General features: G+C 39.2%; 1 protein-coding gene across 2 annotated transcripts in view; it reads right to left on the bottom strand.

Moving 5' to 3' along the window:
• The window catches only part of Gpatch2l (G-patch domain containing 2 like), a 44,154-nt gene that overhangs the window by 12,232 nt on the left and 8,811 nt on the right, over window positions 1–23,111 (bottom strand). Inside the window, exons 3-8 of one of the 2 annotated variants that reach the window (XM_010645556.1) lie at window positions 17,395–17,459; window positions 14,005–14,181; window positions 12,017–12,096; window positions 8,571–8,638; window positions 7,730–7,769; window positions 5,518–5,603 (exon numbers count right to left, since the gene is read on the bottom strand). In XM_010645556.1, the coding sequence (XP_010643858.1) occupies window positions 5,518–5,603; window positions 7,730–7,769; window positions 8,571–8,638; window positions 12,017–12,096; window positions 14,005–14,181; window positions 17,395–17,459 (516 nt within the window). Of the gene's footprint in view, window positions 1–5,517; window positions 5,604–7,622; window positions 7,678–7,729; window positions 7,770–8,570; window positions 8,639–12,016; window positions 12,097–14,004; window positions 14,182–17,394; window positions 17,460–23,111 lie in introns of both variants that reach the window. The other variant, XM_010645555.1, reaches the window with a different exon arrangement.

The raw sequence follows: 23,111 nt of genomic DNA, 5'->3' as shown, positions 1-23,111 counted from the left end.
AGGGAACAGAGGTGGCTTTTCTATTAGAAAGAGGTCCTCACAATTCCTCTAATGGCTTTCACTCAGATCTAACCCTCAGCACTCTGATAGACTGCTCACCAGCACCTGAAAATTCTCCCTAATCTATTTCCCTCTGCCAGGCCAAGGTAGGACACCATGAAGCAGCTTCATGCCACCCACAAGAGCAGCGTTTCTCATCAGGTGGAAAGATGGGTATGGAAAAAGAGGGAGGAAATGCTTTTATCACTCCATGTAGGGCAATATGGTGCCAGCCAGCTGAGAGCTGCTGTAAACAAGACTCTCCAACAGAAGACAAATGACTCAAGGCCTGTATACTATACAAAGGGAGATTCCAACAGGCACGGGCAGCCTTATGGACAACATTATAGCAGAGCCATTTCCTCACACATGGCTGAAACTAAGGCACTAAAGGGTGGGCAAGAGCCACTGTGCATTGTAATACAGCATCCCCAGCAGAGAGGACTAACAAAAGGTTCCTTCCCCCAAGCCCTGGGGTAAAACCTGAGGCTGTTTATTATGGCTCCAAAGGTCAAAATTAATAGCATGAATTGAGTCGTCTTCTTGCTCTTTGAAACTCCTTGTCAAATGGCACAGCCAGCTGGGCACACAACTCTGATATGCAGATCATAATGCTTCTGAACAGATAAAATGAATTACAATGAGCTTGGCCTACCTTACTTCAACTCTCTAATGGGCAGGCAGGCCTCTCTCTTTTTCACCCAAACACCACCCAAATGCCTCCTCTTAAAATCTTTTCAAGGCCATGTAAGGAAATCAACAAATGACTTTCAAAGCTAACTCAGAAGTTCTTAAATTTGCAATTTATCCTAAGGAAGTAACTACATAAGAAAAATAATATTAGCTATTGGGATGCTAAACATTTACATATATTACTTCATCGTGATCCTTTCTAGTCCAGTAAGAAAAGTGCTAATATTTCCACTTCAAACAAGAAGAAACTGAGGAATAGGGAGGTCAAGTCTTTTGCCCAGGAAAAGCCAAGATCCTCATTTGGGTCTATCTTATATTAATATCCATACTCTTCATCTCACATTGCCTCTGCCAATATCTTGTGGAAAATGAAAAGAGTGGAAGTTATGAAATTCCTCATTTAAAAATACGTATAATAATGGCATACCAGTCTGGTGTCTGCTGTCCTTACTGGAACAAAAAATAAAATTTCTTAACATGAAAATCAGGCTATTTATAAAAGAACTGACTGATTTGAAAAGAAGATATCAAACATGCACTTTGCTGTTTCACAACTTAAGGATAAGAAAGAATAAATGGAAATGGGGGTTGCACCACCAAATCATCACCCAAAACAGAGGAAAGGTCATGGAAGTTAGAGAAAATGCAGAACTGCCACAAAGCACTAAACAGTGACAACTTGTGACTTGTGCACCACACGGAGAAATATAGAAATTGTTAAGTTCTAGTTCTAGTTCTTGTTTCCTACACATAATAATGGAAGAAAAGCTATCCTTCACTATCAATCCTCATATTGGGAAAAGCTGCATGCAGCTCTAGTTTCATTACAAATTTGTGACTGTGTGCTTCACAACAATACCACTGTCTCCACCAGAACACCAATCACACCATCTGCTGTTTGAGCGCAGCAATTCTTAACACCAACTATTGCTACTTCAAGAGCAAATCCCAATGCTAGCAACCAAAACAGAACAATTGCTTTTTTCATCCAAACACCCAACTGTGTGTACACATTCACCTGTCTCTATATCCACCCTGCAAACCTCTGCCCTTCCCTGTTTATCAATAACTATATGCTGTGCATTGCGCTACACACTAACTCTTCTTCATCTGCTGCAGCTTCTCCAAAGCCAAGAGAAGTCCAGAGTCTATCTCCCATGGGGAGCCATGCTCACAGACCAAAGCACAGAGTTCGTGCCAATTATGAAGAGGGTGTCCTGTTAAGCAAATTATAAAGCACCAGTCATAAAACCATATGCACTTAGGGCAACAGTTCTTAACCTTGGCTGCATATTAGTCACCTGAGGTGCTTTAAAATAATGCCAAAGCCTGGGCCTCATCCCTGACCGATTAAATCAGAATTTCTATAGGTGGGGCCCAGCAAGTATATATTTTTTAAAAAGCTATTCATGTAATTCCAAAGGGAAGCCAGGGTCAAATAGCACCAAAACTTAAGTATTTCTGGAGTGGTATGTCTGAAAAATTTCTTAATCCACAAATCTATTAAATAGTAAGAAGACCACAACTCACTCTCCCATCCCCTGCCATCTGAGCTGTATAAAATAATACATCAATACAGCATTATCTCAAAATTGCAGTCCCATTATTTATTTGTTTATAGCAATGAAATACTAAACAAGAAAGTACCCTGAGGCCACTCGTCACCCCTACCAGTGCTATTCTGAGAACGAAGCTGTATATGGCTCTTTGAGGTAGCCTTGTTTGCATGCAGGAGTTGGGCACCTGGCAAAGTGCAACTGGCAATGTCCAGGCGAGCAGCAGCCCCAGCTCAGTGCCCTGACAGGAGGGAACCTTCATAGTTCAGGCATGATTATCAGACTCTTTGTGCTCTTAAAGGAGAGTAATTATAGGCATGTGAAAAAAGGGAAGCACTCCCTGAGGAACTCTTCCTCACATGCTTCCCAAGAGGCATGAGGGCCATTAAAAATTCCATGATGAAGAGGAAAAACAGCCTGGGAACAGCCAGGAGGCAATACAGCAAATTAATACACCAGCCCTCCTCAGGGAAAGCTGTGATAAAACAGGAAACAGTTCTCTTTTTGCAAAATAAAATTATACCACTAATGATAACACAGTCACCACACACACACACACACACACACACACACACACACACACTCGTTCTAATGATGGGTGTAAAATTCCCAATGCTGCCTAGATGCTTTGAAAGAAAGCTTTTCCTACTACAAATAAAATTGGACAAGAAAAAGATAAAATTTCCATTCGAAATACTTTCTAATACAGTCATTTGGCGGCCTCTTCCCTACCACCAATACTCCTTTATATTCGCTCCTTGGTTCCAGGCTTTTGTTAAGCAGTCCAGCCGCTCAGATCCTAATACCCATTTCTGAGTCCCATCCTGCTGGCCCCCGTACTGGAGTTAGACTGCTCCTTCTCCACTGACCCTTTGTTGGGCAGGAACCCTCCTATTCCCAAGTAGTAAGAGGCAGCCTTGAAAGCTCAGTAATTCATCACTTACATTTTCTAAAACCTGCAGATCACTTAGACTGACCATTTCCCACAGAACAGGGGTAGCCAAACTTTATTGACTCTGTACACTCTGGTGAGTAAAAAAACTTGAGAAAAGTCATTATTTATGTAATACACATAAAATATAAATATATATGATTTAAAATACAGAAAAAATTCAAGGATAATAAATAAATGTCAAGCTTAGAGCAAATTCCTTCTACTTCAAAGATCCTTCACACACGCAACCCACTTGGTATCCTCTACCCTGGGAATACTGTCAAGAAGTAAGGACAAAGATGACCCATAACTGTCCACATTTTCTCCCCTCTGCTTTTAGCAATGGAAGCAACAATCTCTCTCTTTTTTTTTTTCTGGTTTTTTGAGACAGGGTCTCACTATATAGTTGAGACTGATCTGGAACTCACTGTGTAGTCCGGGCTGGTCTCGAACTCACAGCGATCCTCCTGCCTCAGCCTCCTGAGTGCTGGGATTACAGGCATGCGCCACCATGCCCAGCATTAACAATCTCATTTCTTAAGAGCAGAGCAGACTAGAAGCTCAGCTGAGACTTCCTCATGTTTCCAAGTTCAGCCACAGGCACTGCCAGGTGAAAGAGTGAAGATAATGATGGGGGTAATGAGATACACAAAAAGAAGAAGCTGACACCCAGGCCAGCCACAGCAGGAGGTTTTTAAAAGAAACAGCAACCCAAGAAAAGCACTGAAAACAACCTCAGCACAGCCCAGCTCCAGGTAACAGAGGTAAGGAAGAGGGCAATGCAGTCCACTTTGAGCACAGAGTGTGACATGGTGCCACTCATACTGTTTTTCCAGAGAGTACACAGTCATTGTTTTGCTTGGAGGCAACATAAAAAGTTAGAGGACTGCTCTCCTGTGGATGGAGATCTGGTGTGTCATTTTGAGCACACAAACTCTAAGAAAACCTCCCTCGGTTCTGAGTTAGGAGCCCCTCCTGTATGTTTCATATCACTTGGTTATAAACCTGTATTTCAACTGGCAGTTTCGATACCTCTTTTTCTCACGAGAATATAAACGAACGGCTTGGCTGCAAATGAATGAATGATGAATAAATACCATGCTACTGAAGAAAGGATTATGGAGACAGTTTCCATGACTCCACAATTTCCCACATGCTTAGCAACACCATTTATGATGACCTCTCTTTTCAAAAGACTTTCTCTACTCAAATACTACTTCTCCAGGAGAAAGACCTAGCAGTGGTTCAGAGTTCATCATTACAGTCCATAGTGAAAGTTCCAACTAGATGAATAAAATGAAGCTTGTATCCCGAAACCTATTAATATATCTATTTAAGAGCTTACAAGAAGAAAATCATCAAAACCTTGCAAAGAAATTATACAACAGAAATAATAAAAGTTCTATAGTCCAGCCTGTTAGCTGTTCTTTTGTACACAAGTAACCCTAAGAAATGCTGTCCTTGAAATAGTATTTATTTCTCATGTCACCTAAATCAAGAGAATTTATACTGAGAGGAATAGGATTCACTCACTTGACAAATACATATTAAATGCCTAACAAGTGTCAGACACAAGTGCTGAGGATTTGTCAAGGAACAAAACAAGCCTCTGCACTTTGAAGCTTATATTCTAGTGGGAGAAACACAGGGGAAAAAGAAAAAAAAATTGTTTTAATGAATATGAAAATTCATTACAGACTGTGAGAAGAGCTATAAAGGACACAGATAATAAGCACAGAGTGCAGCAGGTGGCCCTTTTCAATAGGATGGTCTGAGAGGTCCTCTCTGAAGAGGTGACACTTGAGCTAAGACAAGCAGAAGCTCGAGGAGGTTTCCGGGCAAAGGGAGTAACAGTGACAGTCCAAGGCAAGAAAGGGCTATTTCTGAAGAACAAACTAGAGCTCCCTGGTGCAGCTGAATCTCTTCCCCAAGAGAGGCAGGAAGAATTACTGAAAGGAGGCTGGACATGTGGGTAGAAATCAGATTATGGAGGGGTTTGCAGGTCATGGCAAGGAGCATTAATAATATTCTTTGAAGGGGGGCTTTTAGCAGCAGAAATAATATGAAATATGAGCCAGAAGCCTTAGGACACAGTTGAGACTTAATCACATACTAGCCATGTGACCAGAGGAAAGAGACCTCAGCACACTCAGCCTGTTTCTGCATCTGGACAGAATCTATTTACCTCTAAAAGTTGGTATAAGGATCAAACTGGATACTACACACAAGCACACTTTATAATCTGAAGTGTTATGGAAGTGAAGATGGAAGGAAGTAACCACCAGAAGGCAATACCTGGCAGAGCAGTGTGCTGGTGAACATCTTCGGTGAGAGGCATCAGCAAGAACATCCAGGGAGTAAAGGGGAGAGAGGGGATTCATCTGTGGACATAAAAAAGATAATCTTACTAAGGCTTAAATGAAACAGACAGTCCCAAAGGGTAGCCTACTATTGCTTTTCCTCTTTGTCTAACTCTTCTGTCTTACTGAACAGATACCATTCAATAAAATTATGAATACTTAATAGCGTGCCCACAAATGTGACACACTTGAACTAGCATACCTCAAAAAAAAAAAAAAATACTATTACTTGTTAAAGCAACTATTTTTCAAAACCTTGTAACATACAATAATCATTTAAATGGCAGAAAACAGTAGTTCCCAAATACATTTAAAGGAAATTTATGCCTAATAAATACAACTTTTCCCCAAGTAGACCAGAAAAAAATTCTTATTCCTTTACTTTTGCAAATATTTCAAAGAATAACTGGTTACCACACTCTAGCAGCATAGTATAGTGGTAAAACAAGACTAAAATTATAATACATAACTTTTAATCCCAGCCTACCACTGAATTGTCCCGTACTGAAAATTACCCTCTTTGAGCTTTACTATTCTTATCTGCAGAATGCATGTATCAGTACCTGTCTTACCTAAGTTACAGGGCTATTCCGAAGATTAACTGAAATACTGCTTTCAGGTTGTAAAATAATTATCAGTTTCTTATCTGTAAAACATCCACTGATCTCAAAAGATGATTTTGAGGTGTATAGCTCAGTGGTAAATCATGTGCTTAGCATGTATGAAGCCCTGGGTTCAATCCCCAGCATTAAAACACAAAAGCGAAAAGGGGTTTGTGAGGATCAAATGGGATACTACATTTAGAAGCATCTTACTTTATGCTTACTAGTTTTCTTTGGATTTTACTACAATACTCCTTCCCTGAAAGTCCATAACTGAAAGCACCTTAAGGCTAAAAGAACTTCAAATGGTAAATTCAAAAGTACTTAAACTAAGCAACTGTTCTTTCTGCCAATGAAGCTCCAGACCCAGTTCTTCTAGCTGTACTCTGGGCAAGTATTTTAAATTTTATGAGCCTCTAGCTCTTCATAGGTACATAACAAATCTGGACTAGATGATGGCCACAGGTCCCCTTTCTGCTTTGGGATCTTCTAATGCAAACATGACCAGTGCTCTGGCTTAAGAGTCTTCAACTGAGGTCTTTCACATGCACTTTCATGACTTTTTCATTATCTACCTACCACTGGCACTACTGCTTACCTAGCATTACTTTTTTTTTTTGGTACTGGGGATCAAACTCAGGTCCTTGTGCTTGCAAGGCAGGCGGCGGAACCACTGAGCTAAATCCCCAGCCCTGCCTAACATTTTTCTTTATACCAATTATTTTCACTCAGTCTTGCCCTACATATTTTCATGAAGTAATAAGCCTGATGGAACAACTACATTTTAATAATGTACATAATACAAAATGTTAAATTAAAACTGTGTCCCTATGCCACCTAAAATCATCTCATAAATAAATGTACACCACTGTCTTCACGGTTACATTTTGTTTTGAAATGGTAATTTCATAATGAAATTTCCAAGCCTAACCTGTGTTATCAACTCAAAAGGGTACTGTCATTCCCAAAACAAACAGGAAGGCTGAGAGTTTTTACATATCAGTCTTCATCAATTTTATAACTCACTGCTAAGATAAAGCAATTCCTGTACCCTCAAAATTAAAAAGCTTCAAATATAAATGAACATCACAGTAGCCTCTATGAGTAACATTGAAGTTGTGAAGCCCACACAAAGGCCCAAACATGCCAACGGCCCCTTCAGGCAGAGCCGGGGAAAAAGACTAAGTAGGCACAGCTCCTATCCCTGAGCCACTTCACCCACAGCAGTTCCACCTTCTCTGCTTCACATGACTAGGTGTCAGCTTGGGACTTCACAGCGTGGGGTGCTGATGTTGAATTCTTCTGATTTCTTATAGCAATGATCACAATTGTACTGAAAAGGGGGAACTGGTTACATTTCTCACTAGTGAGCATAAGATCCTCCTAGAAAATAGTCCTCCAAGAAAACCAGACTAACATAAGAAGGAGGGAGCCTTACCTCATGTGCACACGCAGAAATGTGAGGAAAATCAGATGGCAACGCTCTATTCTTTCTAAAGAAAAGGAAATCAAATGATAAAATAAAGATGGCAAAAGTGATCTTACCTGATTTCGTTCTCTTTTCCCAGCAGATGGTAACCAGAAACTAAAGAGAGAGGAGAAATAATAGAAAGCAGAGTAATAAAAGAATAGAAAAATTACAAGAAGATAAAAATAGAAAAATGAAGACAGAAAAAATGGGAAAGATGGAGTTGGAGGGGAAAAAGAGAAAAAGTATTAACTGTGTGTACATTTTTTTGCTGGAAGTAACTCTTGAAAGGATATAAAGTTTCATAATGGTACGTATGCAATTGGTCAGGCAAGAATACATCCGTGTGACAGGAGGATTCCAACTCCATAAAGAGTATCAAACCCATCCACATCTTCTTGTTTCATAAACTAAAACGCAGACCAGACTGGATGTGCACAAGATCATAACTGGGTCTTGACCACAGTGGGTAGAGACGTGACAGAGCCATGTGAGGGGTTGAGGCTATTGTGAGAAAGAGCAGAGCAATCTTCTACAGCTACATACAGGCTTTCCATTGCACTTTGCTCAGAAATTAGGACAAAAAGGAAAACAATACAGGAAATTAGGGGCAACCACCAATTAAGCACTAAAAACAAAAAATTTTTAAGAGGCAGAAAAATGACTTTAAAATATAATAGCCTATTGGCAGCTACTAATGTAGCCCTTGAAATGTAAGAGGCAAGAAAATAAAAACTAAGAAAAGCAAATCACTGTCACGATTTTAGGAGGTTAGACACCTTGACTGTTAGAAAGTACAAATCTTTAAGATCTCTTCTTTTAACTCTGAAGCTGATTTTTAGATTGCTTTATAAAATCTCTTTTGCCTCTGTCTCCAAGGAACAGGCCAGGACAGCCAGTAAATACATCAGCACTTACTCTTTCTGCCGGGGGTCACTGATGAGATGGCTTATCCTCTCCGTACCCAGAGTACTTACGCTGGTCTCCTAAAAACACAAGGTAGACGAGAATATCATCAAACCCAGAGGTGACACTGTTACCCTGCTCACCTGTTCCCATAACTGTGCCAGTCCAGAGAATCTGAAATGCACTGTGAAACGCCAATCTTAAACTCCAATAGCAACCACAGTTCTCTGTGGGAATCTACATAAAGCTATTACATGCTATACTCGTTATTCCTAATGATCCAAAAAAGTCATTGTAAATATGGTTTATTATACCTAGTACTTTTACATTTTATGTGAAAGTTATGGGGGTTTTTTTTTCCTCTGCAGTATTGGGGATTGAATCCAGGGCCTTCATACTGAGCTATACCCCAGCCGTTTTGATTTTTTATGTTAAGACTAGGTCTCACTAAGTTACCCAGACTGAGCTCAAACTTTCAATTCTTCTGGTTCAGCTTCACAGGGTGCTAAGATTACAGACATGCCACCAAACTTGGCTTAAAAGAAATTTATTTTAAATCTATACATAAAAACTATATGACAGTGGGATACAATGTGATGTTTCAATACATGCACACATCCTGTACTGTTTAAACAGGTTACACCTACTCAAATATTTATCATTTCTTTATATATAAGGTATTTAAATTTAGTAATACTTCTTAATTAAATACTTAAGTATATTATTATACTTCCTAAATTACGAAATGTATAGAAACATTTTTTTCAGAAAATTAAACAGCAGCCAATTTCCTTTCAGTGGGGTTACTGGGGATTGAACCCTGGATTGCTCTATCGCTGAGCTATATCCCTAGCCCTTTTTATGTTTTGAGACAGAGGCTCACTAAATTGCCTACAAGGAACTCAAACTTGCAATTCTCCTGCCTCAGCCTCCCTCAGTGCTGGGATTATGGGCATGCATCACCATATCTGACAACAGCAGCCAATTTTTATCAACCCTGCACACCAAGCTCCATCACCTAGATGATTGTGGCCGTGGAGGCCCCTACCCTGGGACACTGACTGAGTCCTTACAAATAAAACTGAAGTATCTGCTGACCAATGTCTACATGTTAAAGGACTTTGGTGGCTTACAAAAATTGTCACCCTGTATTCTGGTCCTTAAATATCACCTCAAAGTAAAAAAGAAGTCTGTATAAACTGATTCGTAAATTCAAAGTGCTGAAGATTGTAATGTTAAAGCCTACCCATAACACCATATGCAACACAGAAACTAATCATCTCCAAAAAACTGAAAAATGGCAGAAGGCACTCACCCTTCATTTAACTTGAGTACATTAATAATGAATATCTATCACAGCACCTGAGAAAGCACACCAACCCGCATATGAATAAGAGTCATACAATATGAGCAAGTATTAAGGCAAAAGAACATAAGTCACCGGCATGAATGTCAAGAACGTCAAGCCTGCTACTTAAACACATTTGTTTCTGAGCAAATGTTATTATCTGTATTCAACTGTGTACAGATTAGCCTAAACATTAGTGTACACATTTTAGCAGAACCACTGGCTATAGAAAAATTAATTTGAGGTCAGATTCTGGACAGGAAGGGCACTAAAGGAAAAGGTTTCACAAACTGCATTCTTCATATTCCTCATCCCTTACGGCTATGCCTCCTGATTACAGGCACAGAATGGTAGGGGGCCAAGTGAAAGAATGGATGAAAAATGAGCTATTGTTACAGCAGAAAAATTATTAACTTAAAATGCTGTAATGTTTAAATTTACAGTTTATTACTGTGTAAATTACAAGCAGTACTTTGCGTAATTAGCAGCTTGCTGGCAGGGAGCTGTGAATGAAACTCATTATTTATGATTACAATTTGGAAAAAGAGAAGAGAAATGGGGGAGGGAGAAGCAGAGGGGCAGAGCAGTGACCTCTGCTAGAAATGATAAATATCCCTTTAAGGTGATGAAGATGAATTAAACAAGTAAATATTATCCTACTCATGTGAAATCATTAGAGGCACGTCCAGTAGCCCTCACTCCCTTCCCACACAAGCTGAAGGGAGCCTTCAAACTGAACTTACTCCACAGAAGTAGAAGGGAGAACATTATCAGCCCAGCCTAGCCAATACAGTGAAAAAGTAAATCCACCTCTCCACACCCCACTCCCAAACTCCTGCCTCCTTCTACCCCATCCACTCCTGCCTGCCAGCTGTTCTGAGTTAGCTCCCAGAACAGTGAAGGTAGCACTTTACTGTGTGTAAATGGGGCGATCCAAAAGGAATAAGGTATCACTTCCAATAATCAAATGTCTTCCTACTTGGAGGTTTGAATTGGAATTTAAGGACAAGAAATAAGAATCTGAGTTTGTCTAGAAATAAACAGCCTCACTTCTTTGCATGCCTCAAACTTCAGTGGGCTTCAAAGAGCAACAGCCCAGGTCCGGGGTGGTTCCATGCCTGCTTGGCAAGCACAAAGTCCTGAGTTTGCTCCAAAAAACCCCCCAAAACCAAAAAACAAACAAACAAAAAACAAACAAACAAAAAAAACAAGCAACAGCCCTTTAAGGGGAACTAGACTATGGCTGCCTACTATGTACACAGCTCAGCACAGTGTCTGCCACACATTCCAAACGCTTACTGAGTGAACAAAGAATATTCCTGGATACCACTCTCTCTCTTTGCCCATCATTATCTTCTCGGACAGTATGAGCCCCTGTCTTATGCTACTTCTCCATCTCAAAGCTAGAGGGAGAAAAATAAGATTTTAAGAAAAGTGGCCCTCGGTTCAAATCTCTATTCTGCCATCTTGATCTAGGTAATATCAGATATTCTTCAACTCCTTTGAACCTAACTAAATTTTACTCAGCTGCTACAGGGGACTGTCACCCTGAGCAAGGCGGCTGGGAGGAAGCCTGAGTGCCTGGCACAGTCCCTGGCAAAAGTAGAACTGAATAATGGTAACAATTACTCCCTCCTGGCCAACAAGAGACTCTTGGAATTTGGAGAGAAATTTTTTCCTTTTTTTTTTTTTTAATGAATTCTAGAATGAAAAAGAAAAAATTAGGGTAAAACAAAGATACATTCCTGAATTCAGGAGTCATTAAAACAAAACAAAAAACCCAGTATTTTTACTTATATAATAATAACACAGGATTCACTGAAAGTGCAGCAGAGACAGTGGGTTTGTGAATTTATACACAACAGAGGCTGTAATGACAGTGCTTTCTTTGTCAGAACTTCTCTGTGAATGAAGTTTTTTTAATCTTTTGTGTGTATATTCATTCAAATCCTACAAAATGTTTACTTGTGTGAACTCCCAAAACATTCCAATTGGTTTCATTAACTCCAGGGAGCTCTGGAGGGCCCTTGATTGCCCACAGGGTACACAAACCCCACAGGGAATAAATATCATCTTCCTATAGTGCCTCAGAAACCGTGAGAGCTGTCACCTTCCCAACCAGCCTTCTTCGCCCCTTTCTGAGGCATCGAGCTGCAGCTCCAGGTAGACGATTCAAGCGAGCATGGTATCCTGAAAATATAAGGCCTCAGTTACTGAATGCAGAAAAGCACAAGCAGTCAAGTGCTTCCAGGACACTGGAGCCTTTACCCCTAGGATCTCCTCAAGAGTATTTGCCAACAACTTATTATTCCCATCTCTTTGTGACTGAAGCATGAACTCAGGCATGCCATCCACCTTTGGCCTGGACACCCTCATCTACAGGCTTTCATTAAAGGATAATCACTTGCTCACTCCTACCTCAGGAGCTGTTTTAAAGACCCAATTAAAACACATGGAAGGCACTTTGTAAACTACAAACACTACGTGAATATAAGGTATTATTAACAATTTCGAATTTCAAATTTAAATGCCGGTGAGATAATGATGAAAAGAGAATGTATAACACCATTTTTCTAATGCTGTATGTGTTCCACACACAGAAAGAGCAACTGAAAGAATCCACATAAAAAGCTTATCAATGATATGGTCTCCAGCTTTGGAATTACAGGCCACATGAAGTTTCTTCTTGCTAGTCTTGCTTGTGAATCTATTTTAAGTGGCCCATTAAGGTCTTACAGAAATGTTCATTGAAATGTTTGATAAAAAGTTACTAAATTAGCAAAAAATGTGCATTAGATAGGCTGTAGTCTTTATCAAGAACCAAGTGTTTTGAGAAGGTTTATCAAACACCCAAAATTATCAAACAAAACTACAAAATAGGAGTTTAAGCTCTTAGTGTAATTCTAACTACCTATGATACATAAAAAATAATTGATAATGGACTAACTGGTTGATCACTGGTTACTGAGAATTCTAGTACTATAAACTTCTAGAGCTAATGAAGCCTATTAAACAGTTTTGTTCAGTGTTATATATCTTAAATGATGGCCCTGACCTCTCAAGGAAATAAAGTGACTTAGTCACAGTCACAGAGCTAGAAGGTAGTACCAGCGAAGATTACCACATTTCTCCTTGTCCTAGGCTCTTTCCAGCCAACTTTGCTAACTCACAATTTAAAGAACAAAGGGAAAGGATATGTATTTGTGTTAAAGTATGCAATAATATAATCACTGTGGGCTGGGGATTTAGCTCAGTGGTTCTGCCACCTGCCTCGTAAGCACAAGGTCTCAAGTTTGATTCCCCAGTACCAAAAAAAACTGAATAATATAATCATTGAAATAAAAATATTTAAAGAAGTATTTTAAAATTATCCACTTAGAAAATGCCATTACATCTTGTATGTGAATGTTTTTACTAAATTCTATTCTTTTCCAAGAGACAATTTTTAGGGCTTCCAATGAACACTCAATAGCCCATCAATTTTACAGCAGGATAAGCAGCTATGACACTATGCCAGCCTTCCTAAATCTGGCACAGGGGCCAGGGATTTAGCTTATTGGCACCGCACCTGCCTGGCAAACACAAGGTCCTGAGTTCAATTCCCCGTACTGGGAAAAAAAAAAAATCAAATGCTTTGCTGGAATGTGATAAAGGTGGCGGTGTAGCTGAGTGGAACAGCACTTGTTTAACTTCATGTAACACGCTGGGTTCCAACACCAGCACTGTAAAACCAAATAAAAACTAAATCCGGCACAAATGGCAATGGCAAGTTGAAGAGATGTCATGCTAATGTATGTCCTGAGAATCTCCACAGGTTCAATGAGGCAGGACTGGTGACAACTGTAAGCTCTGAGGCTCGCCCTTAAATTCTCGAGGATGGCTGTGGCAGACCTATGGCATACATCCCACAGCAGGCTGTTTATACCACTGCAAGTTCTAAAAAGTTTGCCATCAGTGCTGTAGAAGTCCCTGGCTAGCTCTACAATTCAGACAGTCATATGTACTTGAAGGCCTGTGCACGCTCAAGTATAGCATGATGATTCTTGCCAAGGAGGATCATAAAAGCATGAACTGTATTTTGGTCTTCTCAAAACTCACCTCTCTGGGCTGGCCTTGAAGGTAAAAGGAATGTGGAATCTGAAAGTTTATCCAGTCCTGGATCCATTCTTTCTACTTCAGCACAACGATCAGGAGCCCACTTGGGCAGAAGATTAGGAACAGTGAATCCTGGGACGCATTCTCCTTCATAGAACCAATCGCTCTGTTCATCATCCCCTAAAGCACACAGATCACAGCGTAAGCTGGAATTTTAACATGAACTAAGAAAAACCAAATAAGAGGATCCCTTCCCAGTGCTATCATTCTGACTGTATATTAAATAAACCAAAGTACCAAAAAGTTGTTCAGGTCTTTCTTCTTGATATACATTATGATGAAAACTGGGACATCAAACTAGTTTCACATGAATATCATACTGTTAGACTAAACAGTTTAATATGGCTACCACTCACTGAGCCCTTACAACCCACCAGGATCCAGGCTAAAAGTCTATGAGTATGTTATTTCTTCCAAGTCCTTCCAGCTTACAATGAGGAAACTAATAGCCAGTGAAGTCAAGGTTGTTGGTAAATGATAAAGTCAGAAACTGAACCCAAAGCATGATAATCATGACTCCAAACTTGAGGTCTTTTCCATAAAAAATAAACAGCCTCCTTTATCATCTTGCTTGGGGTAGGAAAACTTAGGGATTCAAAACTATAAATGTTCCTTAATTCAAAGCTAGTTGCTCCTGAGGTGGGTTTTTTTTTTCCTATATTCAAAGTTCTCATAAAAAGTGAATGAAAGCCTAGCATGGTGGTGCAGTACTATAATCTCAGTACTGCAGGAGGCTAAGGCAAGGAGACTGTAAATTTGAGCCCAGCTTGAGCAATTTAGTGACTTAGCAAGACTGTCTCAAAATTTAAAGTATAAAAAGGGCTGAAGACATAGCTCAGTGTGAAGGCCCTGAATTCAATTTCTAGTGCCACAAAAATATAGAAGCATAAAGGAAGATTAATGGCTATCAGTCAGAATCTTTTCAGGAAACATGCACATTTAAATAGGATACTTGAAGGCGTTTTCATTAAATGACTATTTACAAAGGTACAGACGAGGAAACCAACAAGAAATGCTGATTTACAGAGCCAGAACAGCAGGGAGTTTTTACCAGTGCTACACTTAGAGTGGGAAAGAATGGTTATCAGAGCCCAGGGAAAGAACTGCAGTGGTGGGCAAAGTCTGCCAAAAAGGAGGAGTGGTTTTCAACAGAGGGACAAAATGACTGTCAACTGACAATTCAACAGAAAGAGAGCTAGGAAAAGCTATAATCCAGTGTCCTCAGCACTCCTATAATAGAATAATTCTTCCACATCCTTGCCCTTTGCCATTGGCCAGTGCCTTCCTTCTCCATTAGACAGAGCACACATCCTCATCGTAACGACACTCGGCTTGGTCATATGACTTGCTGAAAGTAGCAGAACATTAATAGATGTGATTCAAACAAAGGCTTAAATATGTGTGCATGGTCTGGCTTCGTCACTTAGCATTTATGTCTTTCGCCATGAGAATTCCACCCTGCATATAGCCATTGCTTCTATAGCCTAAAAAACACACAAGAGTAAATAAAATTTGAAGCCTGGAGAGCAGATGAACCCAGGCAAGATCAGCTGAACTACAGCCAACCCACAATCCCACAGCAGGAAACAGATGTGGTCAACCACTGAAACTGTAGGGCTGTTAAGCAACATTATCACGATAAAAATTTGACTAATAAAACCAATCTTGTTCATTTCTCTCCAATCTTCTGCTGATGCCGCCTATAATCCAAACCCAACAAAAAATTGTGAGCAAGAAAATCCACAGACATAGTCCATAAACATGCCTAGGAAGGGGCTAATGGAAAGCTGCCTGGGTGGATGACCAACAAGTCAAGGGTGGGTAAGGACAAGATTTCAGACACAGACCAGCATGAACAAAGGCATGGAAACAGAAAATAGCATTGCTCTGTGCTGAGAACATTAAGCATCTAAATATCACTAGACTGTGTAAAGGTGAGGCAGAGAAAAAGAAGAGAATTGGGAATACAGAATATTCTATCGTTCATGATAAATCTAGCAGTCCTTATTAGTGAAGACTTACCAAAGGCTCAAAAACTTAACTGCTGTAACAAGTCTAAATTTTCTTAAACCTTGGTATAATTATGCATCATAATTTTTAAAAAGAAGTAAAAGCAAAGAAAAAGGGCAAATATTAGTAACTAGAGCACACATCAGATCATTCAGGTTAGACAACCAGACTTTCTTAGTATGAGGTAACAGAATCAACCCTAGCTTGAGGAGCCTGCCGGCACACCCACAGCCTCAAATGACACCTGGTTCCCTCAGAATCAGAGAGGACAAATGTGCTCACAATGATCTCCACTATGGGAGGAACCACAATGACTCCATGGCGATGAAGCTGTCTCCGTGCCTACAACTCAGGTGTGGATGAGACACTCTCCCCATAGTCCTTTTCCAAAGTCAGGACCTGGACACCTGAATTACTAGGGAACCTAACTAGACTGACCTAGATATGGTCCTTTAACCACTTACCTTGGCAGAAAAATTACAGGATTTCATCGCTAGAGGGGACTTCAGAGATCTATAAACTCTTTACATAGATTAAGAAAACTATAACCTGAAGAGGGTACACAAAATTCTTACTGCTGCACAAGTAGTGTGACCCTACATAAGTTTAGAGAAGAAGAATTGTGTAAAATGGCTTTATACCAATGTAAAGTTTCAAATTACTCTTTAGGAAGTAAAAATAAAGAGCTGGTGATTAACACATACTACCATTATTCATGGTATATATTTATACTAATTGGTATATATTAGTATATTTATATTAATCTTTGGGCATTTTAAATTGAGAAAGTAAACTTTTTATATAAAATATTCACCCATAACACTATAATCTTTTAGAAATAAGGTAAAATTCTCCCTCTGTAAAAATAAAAATATTTTATCCAAAAAGGAGACCAGTGCATAAAAATATTCCTTGGTTCCAAGAAAAGGTATTCCTGAAGTCCCAGCCTTGGCACTCTAAACCTCTAGACCAGTGATGACAAACTTGTGGCACAAGTGCTGAAGTCAACTGTTTCTTATCACTGAAAGTGCTGAAGTCACCATCACTGTCCGAGACCAAGAGACTCAAGATCTGAATAACCTGAATAAGAATCACTTCAAACGCTCAGAAAAAATGCAGATTCCAGGGGTCAATTCTAGGCCTATTTGCTTTCTAGGAGCTCAGGAATTTACAGTGTTAATAGTTTCCCACATGACTCGCTATGTGTCTAGAGTTTTAAGAACTGCCATAGACAATCATCATATTCTCAGTGAGTCACTAATATGATCAGAATCTTCCCCACAAATACTGAACCAACAGTCAAAGAGCTGGGATAGAAATTACCTTGCCGTCCTTCATCATTGGTAAAGAGCCCAGTGTCACTGCTGCTACACACACTGCTGGTTTCACTGAAAAAAAGTGACAAACAGAACTCATCAACTCCAGTTACGTCACTGAACATTCTCTGATCTTCCAATGGAAAGACCCTAAGCTTCCTTAACTTCATTCCAGTCTATTAGCCAACCAGATATGTTAATTTCATCATAAAACTACAAGTAAAGTTTATTTCCCCCCAGACAAAATAAATAGGAGAATGATGAAATTTTTACTTATATTTCAAAGTACTTTTAAAATATCTAAAGTCATTTTGTTAGTTTAGGATCAAAAGATAATTATTAAAGTTCAAAGTAACTTCAACTGGTTGGATACATTAAACAATCCAAAGTTATACATTTACCAGCAATTTTATTTTTAAATATTGCCAACTACCAGTTTCAAATGAAATTATGCAACTTTAAAACTTCTAGCATATCTTAAATTTTCTTTTATAAAGCATCAAACAAAAATCCATGAACAAAAAAAAATTAAATAACAAAAGTTACTAAAATGTAATGTTGTCCTTGATATTAAGCAAATATATAAAACTCATTTTGAAAAAAGAAGTTAGGGTTAAAAATAAAAACACAGAAATAAATTCCAATTGGACTCAGTGAAATGAAACACCCTAATAACTGATTGTGCTTCTTCTTGTGCTGTTTTCTTCTACCCATTCTTTATGGGATGTGATTTAACTGGTTCTAGCCTGTCTTTTGCAATATTAGCTATTTCCTTGATTGGGAGTATTTCCTTACAAGCGAGTCAACTTTTTTTTTTTCATCAGCCCTAGAAGATGAAAGAAATCAAAGTAAGGAAAATACATTTTCACTATGTTACAAGTGGAACAAGATCGGTAAAATTCCAACCTACATTCCTGAATCAAAACCTGAAAATAGGGTCAGGGACTTACCTCAGTGGTTCTGCCTGCCTGCCTCACAAGCACAGGGTCCTGAGTTCAATACTTGATACCAAAGAAAACAAAACAAAACAAACTCTGAAAATATTTTGTATTTTGCACCACTTCCAAATATTATGCCAACACTAACTCCCCAAATGCTGATTAAATTAGTAGCAATCCTTTCCTCACTTAAGCTTGTCTCTAAATAACAGATGCAGGAGATCCATTACAGCAAAAGCCAGTAAAACATACAGGTTCTTTCCTTTTATTTTCTTGTGTACTTAGAGAAGACACTCAGGACTCAGAGGTCATTCTAAGCAATGTATCATGAAACTATGCTGCTAGAATCTTCAAAATGTTCTGCAGTGAAATCCAAAAGACATCCTCAACTGAGTACCACATTCTTCCTACTTCTGAGTTTAAGGAACTGTGCTTCTTTTGTGTTTCTAGCAGATCTGAAGAACATCAGTGCTTTAATACCATCAAGTCCTACTACATATACCATCTCTTATATTACCACTTTATTATTCTCCTCCCACAATAAAACAAATTTTACGTTTTCTTTTGTATTTCTTTTGATATTAAGAAAAGATGCAGGCTGGGCGTGGTGGCACATGCCTGTAAGCCAGCACTCGGGAGGCTGAGGCACGAGGATCGCTGTTAGTTCGAGGCCAGCCTGGACTACATAGTGAGTTCCAGGTCAGTCTCAACTACGTAGTGAGACCCTTTCTCAAAAAAAAAAAAAAAGAAAGAAAAGATGCAAAGCAAATTAGGCCATGGGACAGATTCTACCCCACCAATGTGTCATGTTGTACTGAGACTCAGGATCAGTAAATATAGTGTATCCTCTGTTATTGTATGACCTGGGAGTTAAGAATGTTTCAACAGTTTTAAGATGCTGGGAGGAAAACAAATCAAAAGATACACACTTTGTGACATTTGAAAATGATATGAAAATAAAATTTCAATGTACATAAGTAAGGTTTTATTGGAACACGGCCACGCTTATTCGCTGACATAGTCCCTATGGTTCTTTACTTTCAACTGCAAAGAAGAGCAGTTGTAAGGTAGACTGTTATGTCCCACAGAGCCCTAAAACATTTACTACCTAGCCCTTTACAAAGTTTGTGGATCCATGTTCTGCATGTGTTACAAATTCTGCTCTGCAATGACTAGTCTCTCTCCTTTGAATGTTTCCAATTTGAAAATTTAAACAGTTGTTTTACCACAAAGCCTGTCAATTCTCTGCCCATTTATTTCTGGCCAGTTGTACACTACATGATACAGTGCTTCCATGATCTATTTTACATGGAGTCCACTGTCTTCTAATATTTAAAATAAAAGGGGCAGTTTCAGAGAATATCTGCTGGATCAGGAAAGGTGATGTACCTTGTCAATGTACATTTTCTACCATTTCAAGAGTCAATGTACTAGGAAGAGCTTTGAAATTTATCTGGCATACCCCTCAGCCCTGGGAGGCTGAGGCAGTAGGACAACAAGTTCAAGGCCAGCCTGGGTTACATAAGAGTCTCAGTAAGATCCTTCATTAGAACAAAAAATTTAAAAAGGGTGGGGATGTAATTCATTGTGAATGCCCTGGGTTCAAACCCTAGTACTGCTAAACCAAACAACTGACCTAGCACCCTACCACCAGTTTCCTATACATACTTATTAAAGTAATGATAAGGATGCAATGGAAATATCCTCAGGACTTTAAAGATCATAATCAAGGGAGACATATGTATGTTCTTCATAAAAAATTATCTCTAACTGGGTGTGGTGGCACATGCTGGTAATTCCAGCACTCATGAGGCTGAGAAAGGAGGATCACTGTGAGTTCAAAGCCAGCCTGGGGCTACAGTGAGTTCAATACCAGGCTAAACTACATAGTGAGACCCTGTCTCAAAAAAACAACAAAAAAATTTTCAAAGAACGCTTCATAAGTACAAATATCAATTTTACCAGTGTCTGGAATGAATGTATTATCTGATAGCATTTGCTAACTCTGTTTCTTCTCTCAGAATAACTTGTGAAAAGAAAACGTAATCATGTGTAAAAAGTGGCAAGCACACTTTTCTAAGAAGGAAAAAGTAGGAGCTTCAAGGCATGCTTGCACATAAATACTATGCTGCAACTTGTAAAAACATAGTGCTAGCTAGAAAACAAAAGCAAATATTCCCCTTCTAAATTACAAGCCAAAGTGTTCCAGATCCCTAGCTCTCATTCGGTCTGGCTCAGAGACTATGATTATTTTTTAAAATTTAGATCAGTAGGATTTTAATACTTAGACAAACACAAAATGTTACTGTATAGCTAATTCAATTTAATATTATGTTAAAAATAAGCCCATACCAGCCGGGCCTGGTGGTGCACGCCTATAATCCTAGCACTTGGGAGGCTGAGGCAGGAGTATCGCTGTGAGTTCAAGACCAGCCTGGGCTACATAGTGAGTGACAGGTCAGTATCAACTACATAGTGAGACCCTATCTCAAAAAAAACAGAAAAACCAGAAATAGTAAGCCCATATCTTTTAATAAAGACAATTTTCTTTTACCACCTTTGTAGCTCAAAAGTCTAAAAGTTAAAAGATGTCAGGCTCTCACATATTTTTTCCTATTATAAACTTTCAAATTTGCTTACAACTTTTTGGCTATAAGCCTTTTTATAAGTAAAAAGTCGAACCTAACTATAATGCCTATCCCATTTGTGTTTACAGATCAGTCAGAAGAGAGAAACCCAGCCAGTCTTTATGAATCTTTAGAAAAAAACAGAAAAGGAAGTCCACAAAAGACAGCAGATAGGAAAACTTGTCTTCTCTTTAAATGGCAGCCACACCTACAAGCACAATGGCAAAATTTTGATGAAAATTTTCAAGTACACAAAAAGTTGAAAGTTAATACCTGCATTTAAGGTTCAGCAAGTAACATTTTATTTTGTTTTATCAGACATCTACTCATCTAATCTTTCCACCAGAACTGTGTAATTAGAGGCACTCTCAGTAGACCAGTTGACTGGAAATGATATCTACCGCCACAGAAGTACATTATGATAGGAAGTCAGCCTAATAAAGCACTACTGAGGGTTAGAGGAGTATCTCAGTTGTACAGTGTTTGCTTAGCATTACGAGACCCTGAGTTTAATTCCTAACATCACCAAAAAAAACCCTTACTATTTTAAACCCTTGTCGGCTGAAACAATTCCAGGACAAACACTTTGAGACAGCATCTTTATATGTATTCTACACTGGCCTTGAACTCATGGCAATCCTCTTGCTTCAGCTTCCCAAGTGCTAGGATTACAAGTGTACACCACCACATCCGGCCACAAACACTATTAATAACCAAACATTATACACCTTAGTACTGACCTGAAAATGCTTTCAACTGAAATGCTCCTCTTTCCAAGTTCTAAACTGTACTGTCTGCCTTGTGAGGAACAGTTAAAAGGCTTTATTTTTAAATTAGCAAAAGTGAAATTCATTTTAATACTATAGTATATCTATTCTACATGAAAGATCAATGTTTGGGTCTTAAATTTTCCTAATTTGAAACTCATGCTTGATAAAGCAGAATCAATGATTAAAACCCTACCCTCAGTACCAGAAACATCTGCATCCAGTTCTCAACTGGATATAATTTTGCATGCCTCCCCTCAGGGTCACCTGGCAAAGTCTAGAAACACTTCTGATAGTTACAACTTGGAGGGGTGGGAGGGTTGGCAAGCTGCTGTCAGGTAGAGGATAATACAGTCACTGAAAACACACACAGAAGACCTAATACAGAGATATGGCCCAAAAAGTCAGTAGTACCTGAGCTGAGAACACTGACCTAGAGTAATGAATAAAAAGCAAAACTTTATCGTAAGTATGTGTGGATAGAAAAGAACATTTCTGACAGCCAGTAGTCATCTGTGGAAACCAAATTCCTAGAGCCTATACTCCGGTTTTTTACACCCCAGTGTAGTCCTTCTCACATTGTCACTTCTGAGATTAGGTTATCAAGACTGTGGCTTCCACCCTGGACTTCCCCCACTGCCACACACACTTCTCTTGGATCATTCACACAAGAGAGAACACACTATTGTCTTGAGGACACTGACAGTGCTTGGCAGGGCCCAGGTGAAGGAAGAGGAGTGCAACAGCCTAATGAGGACATGGGATCTGCCGACAGCCAGTGAAGGAACTTGGAAGAAGAACCTCCAGCCCTAATCAAGGTTCAGCTCTGTTGTAGCCACTGCCAACAGTCTGACAGCAACTTCCTGAAGGACTGAAACAAAACCACCCAGCCAAGCTACTCCCAGACTCCTGAACTCGGGAACTGGAAGATAGTTAAGTGCTGTTTACAACTACTAAGCTTTGGGCAACTGTTCCACAGCAATAGGAAATACAGTAGCTTTATAAACTGTTTTGAAGATAATTCTATTTTTTTCTGCCTGTAAATAAAGCTCCTAGTTTCAACAAGACAATTCCCTGTAAATTTCCAAAACTGGGAAGAAAAAAGAAAGTTCAGTTCCTGCCTTCTGACCTGAGAGTTAGCTAACCCTTTCCTATTCCTAACCACAGAAGACTGTCGTATTCAGAACTGAACAGGGTAATTTATGCCTATCTCAATCACTAGAGGCAGAGAATTTGTTTACTATCTAATCAAGAGTTGTTACTGGGGCCAGGCATAGTGGTGCATGCCTGTAGTACCAGCATTCTGGAAAGCCAAGGAAGCAAGATAATGAGTTCAAGCCCAGCCTAGGTAACTACATGACTTTAGCAAGACTTTGTCTCAATTAAAAAAAA

The sequence above is a fragment of the Fukomys damarensis genome, unplaced genomic scaffold, assembly GCF_012274545.1.
Source record: "Fukomys damarensis isolate Sample0158 unplaced genomic scaffold, DMR_v1.0_HiC HiC_scaffold_21, whole genome shotgun sequence".
Classification (NCBI taxonomy): domain Eukaryota; kingdom Metazoa; phylum Chordata; class Mammalia; order Rodentia; family Bathyergidae; genus Fukomys; species Fukomys damarensis.
Note: the sequence above shows the minus strand (reverse complement) of the source record. Positions and strands in the feature narration are given on the sequence as shown.